At 46.6% G+C, this 12,830-nt stretch overlaps 2 protein-coding genes across 4 annotated transcripts in view; both read left to right on the top strand.

The window, feature by feature from the left end:
- The window catches only part of IQGAP2 (IQ motif containing GTPase activating protein 2), a 269,990-nt gene extending 267,748 nt beyond the window's left edge, over nt 1–2,242 (top strand). The window contains exon 36 of the mRNA XM_059694287.1: nt 1,302–2,242. Coding sequence (XP_059550270.1) covers nt 1,302–1,415 — 114 coding nt within the window. The 3' untranslated portion in view covers nt 1,416–2,242. The remainder of the gene's footprint in view (nt 1–1,301) is intronic.
- An 8,693-nt stretch (nt 2,243–10,935) lies between these two features.
- F2R (coagulation factor II thrombin receptor) overlaps nt 10,936–12,830 on the top strand; it is an 18,175-nt gene continuing 16,280 nt past the window's right edge. Inside the window, exon 1 of one of the 3 annotated variants that reach the window (XM_059694284.1) lies at nt 10,936–11,412. In XM_059694284.1, coding sequence (XP_059550267.1) covers nt 11,325–11,412 — 88 coding nt within the window. In that variant the 5' untranslated portion in view covers nt 10,936–11,324. Of the gene's footprint in view, nt 11,413–11,905; nt 11,926–12,830 lie in introns of those variants that run through there. The other 2 variants (XM_059694285.1, XM_059694286.1) reach the window with 2 other exon arrangements.

Raw genomic sequence — 12,830 nt, 5'->3', positions numbered from 1 at the left:
CCAAAGGAAGAGTGAACCACCAGTACACTTTAGTAGGTAAAAGCATTCTTGATGAAAGAACTTCAGTTCCCTATGGAATTTCCGTCTCAGACGCATATCTAAATAATGTAACGGGTTAGTTGAGTGCATTTGGAGGTAATTGAAGAAGTAGAGGAGGAAGCTAACAAGAGCCAAGTTCTCTCAAAAATTATTTCAACTTCTTCAGGTGGCCTTCCTTAAGACATTGTCATTAAGAACCAAGAAATTTCCAGAGCTAGACATAGGACATTATCATTAAGAAAGAAATTTCCAGCACTAGACATAAGACATTATCATTAAGAACCAAGAAACTTCCAAAGCTAGAAATAAGAAATGAGACCTGGGTATTAGTCTGGGGCAGTTCTGTTTGGCAAAGGTCTCCAGTCCTGTGTATTTTGAAATGTTACTGCTTAGTCTCATGCATATGGCTGGTGGGACCCAGTTATGAATTTTAGCAGGTGAGTTTATTTTCTTTGTTATATGATAGCAGGGGAACACAGAATGATAGACTGACTTGGGAATGAGGGCTTGTTCTCAGTATAGGAACAGAAGTAGTCCAGGTCAGAAGGAGTTAACTTTGTACAGCAGGTCTCCAAATTTCAATCATACAACTTCAAAAATAAATAGCATGATCATCTCACCCCATTTGTACATATTTATTTATAAAGTATACTTGCATCTATCACTATACTAAAAATATACTTTATAAAATATATACAAAATTTAAATGTTTAAAAAGTGAACAAAATAAATAGTTCTCTAATATTCTTTTTACTCCTTAATGAATTGTGTTGCTCAGTTCACTTTAGAAAACACTGTTGTTCTAAAGGATATACCCCATCTTGCTGGAACATTGGTTTCGAATTTTTCAATTAAAAATTAAAATTATATATCTGAATTAACTTAATCATAATGGTTTTCTTCCGATGGTCTTTATCAGTTCTAAAAATCTATTTCCTTTCATTTAGGTAAGTGATTCTCAAAGTACGGTACCCGGTACCCGGGCCAAAAATATAATCATCATGAATAGGCACTTGTTAAAATGCAAATATTGGGGCCCCACCCCAGAGCTACAGAATCAGCAATTCCTGGGTGTGGGGCCCAGCATGTTTTAACTAGCCCCTGTTTTAACTAGATGATTCCGACACACGTTGAAGTATAAGAACCCCTACCTAGGTCATTAGGTCACTTGAATCTTATTTTTGTCAACAAGTTGTTCTGGAATGTTTTTTAAATGTGCTAAATGTCAAGTTTGAGATTTAATGATGTTCCTTAAATTTCAGGATTTACTTGAGATGCAATATGAAGGAGTAGCTGTAATGAAAATGTTTGATAAGGTTAAAGTGAATGTAAACCTTCTCATATACCTGCTGAACAAGAAATTCTATGGAAAGTGAAGTGCCTGCAGAAATTTCGTGGATTCGGTATCACCTGGATCGGGAAATGTATCTGTTTCGTATTTTTGTTTTTAAACATGATTGGAATCACTGCTCATAAACGTGTGATTTTTTTTTTTAAAGACCAAAACTGTTCCGAAGAATGTACCCATTGTGCCTTTTTGATAATTTGATACTATACTAGAATGACACACAAAACAAATTAATGTCAACACTTCCACATTATACTGTGGAATAGGTACTCTGATTTAAAACTTTGGACATTCGGTGATTTGTGTTAAAGTAGGGAGAAATGAATTTAGCTGACTAGGGACAAATGTGTAAACCTATTTTCCTATGAAAAAATTTTAAGTGTCCCATTTGAATAATGTAATTCTTCATAGATTTTTTTTTAATCTGTGAAGAAATGGAAACCTAATTATTTGTAATGAATTATTTAGACAGATACTTAGTTCTAAGCCCTGTCTTCTGGGAGTTATCAGTTTTAAAGAGAACTTTTGTGCAATTTTAAATGAAGTTTTTATAAGTAATTGAAGATGACAATAACACTTTCTGTATAAAAGTATATATTTTATGTGATTTATTCCTACTAAATGACGTGCACTAGTGCCTCATGGTAAAGACTCTTGTACCCAGAGCCTGTAAGTGACTAAAGAACATCGTGAATAGCGATTCTTAGGCCCCCACCTCTACCCTTCACAATTTATTTGAATACTTCAATTGTGCCTCTCAATTTTTGTAATGCAATAAAATCGGTATTTAGATGGTTTTTAAATGTATTCTTTGAAAATTGTTTCATGTAAAATAAATGTTACTGAATTCATTAATTTGGCTTTTTAGTTGTTTCAATAAATCCAAACAGTTTAGTGGATGCCGGGGTCCAGCCCCAGCAGGTCCAGGGGTTCCCAAAGGCGTAGACGGAGTCGGCGAAGAAGGAAGGACACGGAGACAGTGTTCAGTTGATCAGCAGCCTAGCCAGGATCTACAGCCAGGATCTCCAGCCAAGTTCTGGTCTGGATCTCCAGAGAGGTTCTGCTTCGGATCTCCAGCCAGGTTCTGGTCTGGATCTCCAGAGAGGTTCTGCTTCGGATCTCCAGCCAGGTTCTGTGGCCATGCTCCCTCGCTAGGTTCTCCAGCCAGGCTCTGCGTCCAGGTTCTCCAGCCAGGTTCAGCAGCCATGCTCTCTCGCTAGGTTCCCCAGCCAGGCTCCGTCTGAGAGCTCCAGCCAGGCTCGGTCACCAGGTTCCAGTCAGGTTCTCTTGCCACACCTCTGCAGTCAGGTTCAGTCCAGGATCCTCTGCCATGCTCTCTCCAGCGAAGTCCCTCCGTCTCCAGAGAACGCTCCGTGCAGGCTCCGTGCCTAGGCTCGGTCTCTCCTGGTCCTGTCCTCCAAGTCCTGTCCCCCAAGTTCTGTCTCCTAAGTTCTGTGTTATTACATCTGTATTTATACCAGTTGATTCAATCCTATCAATCTCTATTACAAAGGTTAGGGCGTTTCTTATCTCCATTCCAGGGAGTAAAGATTATGTAGCTTAAGCATGATTGTTCATAGTTAAAGTGATTAATTACCCGCCTGGCACTTAGTTGAGGGGTTTTATTCCCTCCCCAACTTCAGGGGAAAATCCCTACCTGGGGAAACAACCTTTCTCAGAGAGGAGACCTTGGTTAAAACACATAGTGCCAAGAAGGTGAGCAAACATTTTAAGAACAGTATGCCATATATGCCAGGTCCCTTGAAACAGCAAGCATGGACCGGCTCCCGGCAAGTGGAGAAGTTTCGTGGTGGGGCTTATCAGGGAAAGAAGGAATACACCTATAGTTGTATGCATTAGGGTACAGAGTAAGCTGCTGTGACCAAGAGATCCAAAACCCTGTGGTTGAAACAAGATAGATGTTTTTCTCAAATTCAGTACCTCCAAGGCTTTCAGGGGATCCGGCTCTGTCCTTGTCACTGATTCCTGGCCAGCAGGAAGAGGGGAAGAAGTCCAGGGCGAGCATTGTAAGTTACACATGTCACTTCTGCCTGTATCCATTGACCAAACAAAACTTTAGTCATGTGGCCAGAGCTAGCTGCAAGAGAGTCTGGGAAATATGGTCCCTAACTAGGCAGCCAGGTCCCCAGTTAGAACCTGGGGTAGAGAGGGCAGTGGTTCTATTATTAAAAGGGAGAGTGATTCCTGGGGACGGTTTAGCAGTCTCCACCACAAAACTAATTCAGACTTTCAAGCTGGAACCTCCCTGACACTTCGTATTCTGTTCATTCACTCAACAAGCTTTATTTTCAACAAGGATTACCAAATATTGAGAAAGTGGGCTAGCTTTTGCACACTTGGCACAAATGAACTTTCAGTATTAAACCAATAGAATTTGGAAAATCGAAACTTTAAAAAGTAGAATCTGCTACTTTAGTGATTGTTTCAGGCTATACATATTTTTGACAAAAAGATAAACACTTCAAAACAATGCTCATTGTCTCATCGATTTGTGGATGTGTTTCGTTGTTATTGTTGCATTAATCTTAATACAGATTTCTGTAAAATGAATCAAATAAACAGTTAAGTTTCACCTTGAGAATAAACCTCCCTTTCCCCTAGAGCCAGTATTAGCTGAGTAACAGGAGCTGAGGGATAGCAGGAGGTAGGTTAAGCTTCCTTGTTCATGCTGCAGAAAGGACTTTTTGTGGATAAATGGTAAAAGCCAAAATTAGGGAGACATATCTGGAGGCAAAAGCTAACCTTTGTAGCCTCCTAAAAGGTGCTTGTTGCCTGGCTGGTGTTGTCCAGTGGTTGAGTGTAGACCCATGCACCCAGAGATTGCTGGTTTGATTCCTGGCCAGGGCACATGCCCAGGTTGCGGGCTCGATTCCCAGTAGGGGGTGGTGCAGGAGGCAGCAGATTGATGTTTCTCTCTCATCGATGTTTCTATCTCTCCCTCTCCCTTCCTCTCCCTGAAAACAATTACAAATATATAATAATAATAATAGGGGCTTGTTAATTTATTCTAACAGTGAGTGACCTGCTTGAGTGTTATTTGTATGGATAAAGATCTTTGTGTATTGCCAAGCCCTACAAGGAAAGCTGTGACTGTTTTCTCTGTTGGCCCCCAGATGAGATTATTTTTCAGGATATTACCAATGGCTGCTGAATGGGTGACCCAGAGGAGAAAGCATTCGAAGAGGAGGAGCATGAACAAGAAGCCAGTGGAGGCATGGAGACTGTGCCTCTTCCAGGAGGGTGGAGCCACTTCCCAAACCAGGGACAGTTGTTCCTTATAACCCTAAGCTAGGGCTCCTGATCGATGCAGGGAGGAGAAACAATTGTCCCTCTACCCTTCTGAGTTCTAGGCTGAGATCCCCTACAAAAACAAAAACACATTAGCAGCAGAAAACACATAGAAGTTTATTGGCCTGTATGTCACATGTACAGTGGGAGGGGGCAGTTGGTGGGAGGTAAGAGAGGAAACCAAGGCTGCCCTGCCCTGTGGATGTCTCCCCGTTGAAACCGTGGTCTCATAATAGCTCTCTTCATGGAAGAGGGCCCCTTTCTAAGGTAAGTTCCCTTACAAAAAGGTGACTTCTACTCTGTCCTCCGAGCTTCTCCTGTATTTGTAGTTTCAGAATAATCAGCTAAAGGTAAGACTTGGCTAAGAGGCATATTTTGGGGTGATACATTTTGCTATCCTTGTCCAGCTTCCTCCGCTTGGCAATTGAAACAATAACTTGATCTTTACATAGCTTACTCCTGTTTTGATATGCGTTTCTCATGTTTCCACTGTTACAAAAATGGCCTTTGGTCTGAAGGTACAGAGGGTCCACACCTCCCTGAACGCTACTTTTTAGCCCCTTGGATGTAAAAAGGCAAAACAGACTTTAGGAGAACTCTAGCTACTATGAGGGAAGAAAAATAATTTTCCTTTGGTGGTTCCCTAAGAATAGGGGACACCAAGGCAAATTGGGCAGTTGAAGCTTATACACTGTTCTGGACTAAGGAGAGGAAGGGAGGAGTCTGGGACTTCGAAGAGGAAGTAGACCGTTCACGGAGAGAGGAGAAAGAGCAAATGTTTGGTAAACAAACTTTTGCTGGGGCCACTGGGCAACAATGGGACAAGAGGCGGAGTCTGTCAGACAGCTGCTGGGTTCCTTCCTGTCTGTACCACTGGTTCAGGTTAAGCTGAGGTGTTCCTTTGAGGTAGGTTTCTACCTGAATTCCTTTAGGCAGGTAAGCGGGAAGGTTCTTTCAGTTTTTTGTTTCTTAAAAATAACCAACTTAAAATAATCAATACCCAAAAGGCATACTGTGTGGTGGCAGACTCAACTTCCCTTTGTTGGTGGTGAAAACGACACCATTGTCAGCAAGTGAGTCAGACCAGACCTCGGTCCAGCAACCTTGGTACTTAAGTTCTGGCTAAGAAATAATTCAGGTGGGGCGGGGGAGGGGGTAATGGGGGGATATGGACACATATATAATACCGTAATCAGTTACAAAATTGAAAATAAAAAAAAAGAATTCAGAGCCAAGACTCAAACTATAAGAGAAAGTTTGCTTAGGAAGTCACAGAGGTAGAAGAAGTGAGCGGTAGAAGTAAGCTATAGAAGAAATGGTCTCAGGAAACCCGTTACAAAAGGAAAAAAAAAAAAAGGTCCTTGGAGCTTAGGAGAAACCAGGAAAACACCTGGGGGATGGGGCGGGGACAGGCACAGGTGCGCTCCATAGAAAGAGCTGAACTGGGTCCTCTGGCTTGAGGGTATTTATCCCGGAGGTCTGGCCGGGGGTGGGGGGGGGGGGGAGGATTCCAATAGAACAGTCATCAGCTTCCCAGGCGTGTCCTTCAAAGTCGTGATCTCTACTGATGGTCAGCACCAGGGCTGGGGATCATTAGTCAATGCAGCTGGTCCTGACGTCAGCCACGGCTTCCCTCGTTTGGTTTTGCTGCTTTTCTGGACCTGGAACTGAGACAACTGAGGCCTAGCTGTACGTGATGCAGGTCAGAACCTCATTTCTGTGGGGGCTTAATGCTTACGGGCTATTTTCAGGCCCCTTTGTCAGTTCCCCCTCTAAGGGGACTAACCCACATGCCAGGGGGGAAAGGTCAGGGGCGGGTCCTAACCGCATGAAACCAGTGAAATGCTGGGGTAAGAAAGGTTACCCTGGGGGAGAGGTCCTTGTTTTCCCAGTTTTGCCTGTTGCTAGGCACCTGGGGCTTTCCGTCCTGGTGCCCTTCTGCACTTGGCCCATCATTCTTGCTCTGCTCACATCTGCCTCCCACACCCTCTCAAAGGATATGCTCTAGTGATCTCTGAGAGAGGGAAAACCAGTGCACGCTGGAATAAAGAGAACAACTCAGTTTTCTGACATGCACCACTCCCTTATGTCACTGAAAAAACAGAACCATAATGTGTGTGTGGTGGGTAGTAATTAGAGGTGTTATTCATGATGTACGTTTTATGTCTTGGACTGTGGTTTAGTAGGGATTTGCGGTACTCCTCTAACATCCCAAGAGGCAAACCACAGAACTCTAAATGGTGAAAGTTGTCTATATTTTGAGAGATTCTAGTGAGCATTGGATGGTCTTACTGCTGATCGGTGCTTTGAAAAATCTATTGCCTCTGTTACTGAAACCAGGACTTAGTAAGAGGTTAAGGTAGAATCCTCTTAACTAGTCTGTAAGCCCCAGAGGACAGAAACGGTTTCAGTCCCTCTGTGAGTCCAGAGCAGAGGTGGAGTCCCGAAGGCAAGCTGAGGAGGAGACAGGTGGTCTCACTGTCATTTTCCTTAGGGTACAAAATCTCTTTAATCCATTGGAAGGTGTGATGGTTCATTTTCCTGTGTCGACTTGGGCAGGCTAAGGGGTGCCCAGACAGCTGGTAAAACGTTATTTCAGATCTGTGAGGGTGTTTCCAGAATAGATTAGCATTTGAATGAAGACTGAGTAGAGAGATCGCCCTTACCAATGTGGGCAGGCATCATCCAATCTACTGAGGGCCAGTTCTCTCTCCTCTTGAGCTGGAACATCCATCTTTTCCTGTCCTGGACGTTGGAGCCCCTGGTTCTCAGGCCTCCGGGCTCTGGCAGTTCCACTGTCACTGTCCTGGTTTTCAGGGCTTAAACTCACACAGAATTATGCCACCAGCTTCTCCAGCTTGCAGACAGAAGATTGTGGGGCTTTGCATCCTCCACAACCACATGAGCCAATTTCTATCATCTCCTCATCTATATCTACATATTGGTTCTGTTTCTCTGGAGAACCCTCACTAATGCAGAAGGAAAATGAACAGATACTGGAAGTAAAAGATATCAAGTTCACTTTATATAACTCAAAAGCTTTTTCACTTGACCTTTACCTAGCACCCCAAGCATAGGGATAATCTAGCATCCTATCCATAGTATGTAATTAGTGGAAATACTGTCGTTGACCCACTATGAGATTAACTGCTAAGCCCAAAATACCAGTGCAGGTTTATAACAGCAAAAGGCAGAAACAGGTCTGCTGGGTAGCTTGTACCTTTATTACAGACCTACTGTTTACTTGCAAAACAACCGTGACAACAGCTGCACTGAGTCTGGAGTATCACACAGCTGCTTTGAATACAACTTGATTTCATTTCATTTGAGTCCTGGTATCACTGCTATCAGCTTCCACAAGGAAATGACCAGGCAGGTTCTTGGTCAGAGATACACTGTTGTCCTTGCAGGGCTTGGAATAGAGGAGTGGTGGTGAGAATACCTGAAGCAGGTAGATCATCTGTGGGTTTAAAAGAAACTGCTTGCATGTCATCTTGGGATTAAAACTCTCACAATTGTCATGTCATGTTCATTCATAAACACTACTAAATACCACAAACACTATGAGCGGGTAGTTAATGACTCATATTATTTAATGCCAGGCAAGTTCAAACAGAGAAAACGTAAACTGACATCAAGTGGTTCCAATACAAATGAGAGTTCCTTTCTGAGGAGTATCAGTGTGAGGCGACCCGCTCTGGTTGGGCAGGCTCTGCCTGCCCTGGGTAAACCACCCAGGCTTGCTCTAAAACTGGCAGCGAGGAGGTTTTTGTGTGGGTGACATGGAACAAATGAAGTAGAGATCGATAGCTTTTTCAAGAAGCTCTAAAGAGCATACAAATATTGTAAGAACTTTGTAGAGTCTGAGGGGAAAAAACAAACAGAAAATAGAATGTCACCAACAGACCATAGCAAGAAATTAGAAATCAATCACAAAAAAGCCAGTCAAAACTTCCAATAATTTATGAGTTGAAGAACATATAATGAAATTGACAAAATATTTAGACCACACCCTTTTAAAAACTCTACAGCAGTGGTTCTCAACCTTCTGGCCCTTTAAATACAGTTCCTCATGTTGTGACCCAACCATAAATTTATTTTCGTGGCTACTTCATAACTGTCATGTTGCGACTGTTATGAATCGTAATGTAAATATCTGATATTCAGGATGGTCTTAGGCGACCCTTGTGAAAGGGTCATTCGGCCGCCAAAGGGGTCGCGACCCACAGGTTGAGAACCGCTGCCCTACAGTGAGGAAGACATACCTCATTTTGTACCACTCCCCCACCTGCTCATTGTATCTCAGCCCCAGTCTAAAGAAGCCAACTCAAGATAACAGGCTGTGTGATTCAGTTTACATTGCCAATGGGTCATTCATGAAGGCTCTATTTTAGAGAAATAACTACACTCGGCATTCTCTGTAGTTAATATGCAAAAAGAAGTTAAGCATTTCATTGTTTCAGCAACCCTCTTTTATGTCAGTAGAGGTACATTCTGTTCTGATAACTAAACAAAAAAATTCCTTTTAAACTTTACAGTTTTGTAAAATGGTTAAAAACATTTTCCACCAATGAAGCATAAAACTTTAAAGTGGTGTAGCCAGAGTATTATTCCATTCTTATTTTAAGGATTTATATGCTTAGATACCTATACCTGTATGTGGTTACAATATCTTAAATGATGGACAGAAACTTTTAACAGTGGCCGTCATGGAGACGTATGTGGTTCTTAGAAGAGCAGGTGGAGATACTTTATATCCTTGATCTGTTACAATCTCTTGCCAAGTGTATTGATTATGTTTATATTTTACACTGTAAAGCCCTTTTTGATGTTTAAACAATCCTGAAATTGAGTTGTTACTTACAATCAATATGTCACAGTTTAATTGACAGCATTTTTTCTTATTTGTGGTACATAAATGAAAAGGATGAGTTTTTAAATCAATGGCATCCTTTTTAAAATCAATGGTGTCTTAAGATTGACGACAATAGTATCCCTTAATAGGGAGTGGAGAAATGCACCATTTTAATGGTTGACATCCACTGGGAGAAGTGAATGAGGGAACTTGTGAAGCAGCATTCTATCATTGGGTTATGCAGTCACCTACTGAGCTGCCTCTATACACAACAAGGCGCTGTGCTCTGAGGAAGATGGGGGACATGGGGAAGAACGAGCATCTTTACTGTATTTTCTTCACTGGTTTCCGTGGCAGGGCTCGTGGGGAATGACCCTCTCCATGCGCAATTCCCTTTACAAAACGCTCAGAAATCTGATCAGTGACTCAGTGCAGTTTATCGGCCACGGGGTGCAGCGCACACTCGCACATCTGCGAGGAGAAGGGCTGCGGTGAACTTTCCCAGAAGCGACGGGTGGAGGGGACCCACTTCCCTCTGCGGTCGGAGACGCGCTCACCAGAGACGCGCTCTAAGCAAAATAAGCGGCGTGCTCCTCCCCACAGGCCGGCCCAGCGTCCTCCTGGGGGCCCTGGAGGGCAATGGGAGAGTCCCCTGCCCTGTGACCTGAACCGGCCCAACTCTATGAAATCCATGACAGACGGTCCAAGAAAATGGGAGCACCCCTTCACCAGGGCACGTCGTCCTTTGGGCATCCGCCTCGCAGGGACTGTCCCGGGCACAGGGGGTGCCCAGCTGCTCTTCCCCTGGGAAAGGCTGCGCAGGTGGTCCTAACGGCCCGGGGGTGGGGGCCAAAGGGCGATGCCGTGCGGGCGGGCCGGGGCAGAGGCTGCCCTCGCAGCCACGGAGCCCGTGAAGCAGGTGCTCTACGCCTGAAACGTCTACCTTCACCGAATGAGCATCCCTGGGGCACCCGTGTCACTCCGGTCTAAACCTTTAGATCCGCGATTCCTAAATTACAACAGTATGAGTCACTTGCAGATTTTCAGCTAAATCGCGAACTTTCCAGCGGGCCGCAGCGCTCAGCCTGAGGTCCGAGGCTCTGCACGGGGCTAAGGGGCGGCGCCCTGGGGCGCATTCCTGACCTGGGGAGTGGGGGTTGGGGGGGCTGCACGCGGCTCTGCTCCCCGGAGGATCAGGAGAGACCCAGAGGCAGCCGCCCAGGCTGCGGGGCCCACTTCCAAGGCCCCCGCCAGACTGAGTCACTGAGCGCGCGAGTCAAAGGCTCCCAAAGGAAACAGTGTCTCGTCTGGTTTCCCCCGTCGGGCGGTGGCCGGCAGCCCGGGGCGGGAGGGCGGGGAGGACCCGGCTCGCTGCGCCGCTTGCGGGACCTGGGGGAGCAGGGCAGGCGCCCTAGGGCTCGGGGTCGCCCCGCCCCAGGGGCAGCTCGGCAGCTGGGCAGCGACCCGTGAGAAGCGGGGCCCGACGACCGCGTCGCGGCGCACACTCGGCGCCGGGGGGCGCCCTTCCCTCTCGCGCAGCGCGGCGCCCGGCCCCGCCCCTCCGCGCCCCGCGCCCTCTTAGCGCCACCGACCCGCCGAGCGAGCCGCGGGCGACGCCGAGCCTCCGCTTCTCACCCGCGGCGAGCGCTCTGCCGGCCGCCCGCACCTCCCGCGGCTGGACCGGGCGGGAGCGGGGAGAGCGTGGAGTTCGAGCCTCCCGCGGGCGGGACCGTCTCCGGAGTGCGCCGCGCGGTGCGCGCCCGGCCTCGGACAATGGGGCTACGGCGGCTGCTGCTCGTGGCGGCGGGGCTGAGTCTGTGCGGCCCCCTGCTGTCGGCCCGCGCTCCAGGCCGCAAGCCAGGTGAGCGCTGCCCGCAGGCTTCCTCTGGCCACGAGCCCGGGACCCCCTCGGGCATGGGGAGGGCGGGCGGCGGGGCGCTGCCGGGAGACCCAGTGGGTACAGGTGGCGCCTTCTCCTAGAGAGGGGTGTCCCCGGCTGGCCCTCCGCCTCAGTTTCCTTCAGAAGCCGAGCAGGCGTTGGGGCTGAGGTCCACATTCTCCCCGTCTTATCCAATCCGGGCGTGCGCATCACCCACCCCGCTTCGGGGCTCGGCTGAGGCCCCTTGGCCCTGGGTTGTGGAGGGTGCCCCGGCCTGCGAGCTGGGTGCTGGATAGGGAGGAGTAGGGGCCGGGTGTTCCTGGGGAAGCTTGCCCTGCTTCATTGCATTTGTGGTCAGTGTGCCTCCCAGGACCCCACCCAAAAGAAAGCCTCACGTTGCCCCAGTAAACTTTCTGGCCTTCTCAGTATCAAGGGGAGACCCGCTCCCGCTGAAGTTTAGTTTTGCTGGAATTGTGTTTCTTGAACATTTTACTGGTGAGGAAAATGGTATAGAGAAAAGCTCAGTCGCTTGGCACGTTTAGTAGAAAGTCAGTACCAGCAGCCCCTGGCACGGGCCTTGAGTGCTAAAGGGGCTGGTGTCCAGGTGGGGTGGTTTGTTACCTAGAACCCAGTTCCGGGGAGAGTAGAGGAAAGAGATCACAACTCAGCTCCATCAGACGCCGTGGAATTTCGGTATTTCAGTGTCTGGTCTGCTGCAAGGTGGAGGTTGCGCACTAGAATACATTTACCAGGAGGAGTGTGTTTTTAAGTATCTGGCCACTTGACCAAATAAATGTATTTTCCAACCTCTGCCCCCTAAAAAAGCAGCGCAGAGAGGTTGTTTGTAGCCTGTAAAGACAGTAGTTACAAAGTGAGGGGGAAAAAGATGTAATGTCTTTATAGTAACAGTGTATAAGTTTTCAGCCACTTTTCTTCATGCAGAAACAAATCCTAGCTGGTTTGCATGTGATCTGTGAGAGTGTGCACCCATTGTTTCCACACTAGAAACAGTGCAAAGGCATCAAGATTAAGACGTGACAGCATCTTCTCTGCTGTCTGTCTTTGCTCAGAGTAATATTGAGGTGATGCTTTTAGGAAAAGTAAGAGTCCCAGACAGGAGCCCAAAGTTTTGCAGCGGGCCTGCCTGTGGCTAGCATGAGCATGATCTCTTGGAGTGTTTGGGGAAACAGGGAGAGCTGAAACATTGTGTCTGCTGATGTGTGATGCCCGACAGCACTTGGTAATTGTATTTTGGGACAGGCTCTTAAGAAGACACATTTTTGTTGGAGATTGGGATGGTGCATCCACCTTAGTCTCCTTTCCTTAGTCAGTGGTTCTCAACCTTCTGGCCCTTTAAATACAGTCCCTCATGTTGTGACCCAACCATAACATTATTTTTG

The sequence above is a fragment of the Myotis daubentonii genome, chromosome 4, assembly GCF_963259705.1.
Source record: "Myotis daubentonii chromosome 4, mMyoDau2.1, whole genome shotgun sequence".
Taxonomy (NCBI): Eukaryota; Metazoa; Chordata; class Mammalia; order Chiroptera; family Vespertilionidae; genus Myotis; species Myotis daubentonii.
The sequence above is the reverse complement of the archived record's forward strand: the minus strand, read 5'-3'. Positions and strand labels throughout refer to the sequence as shown.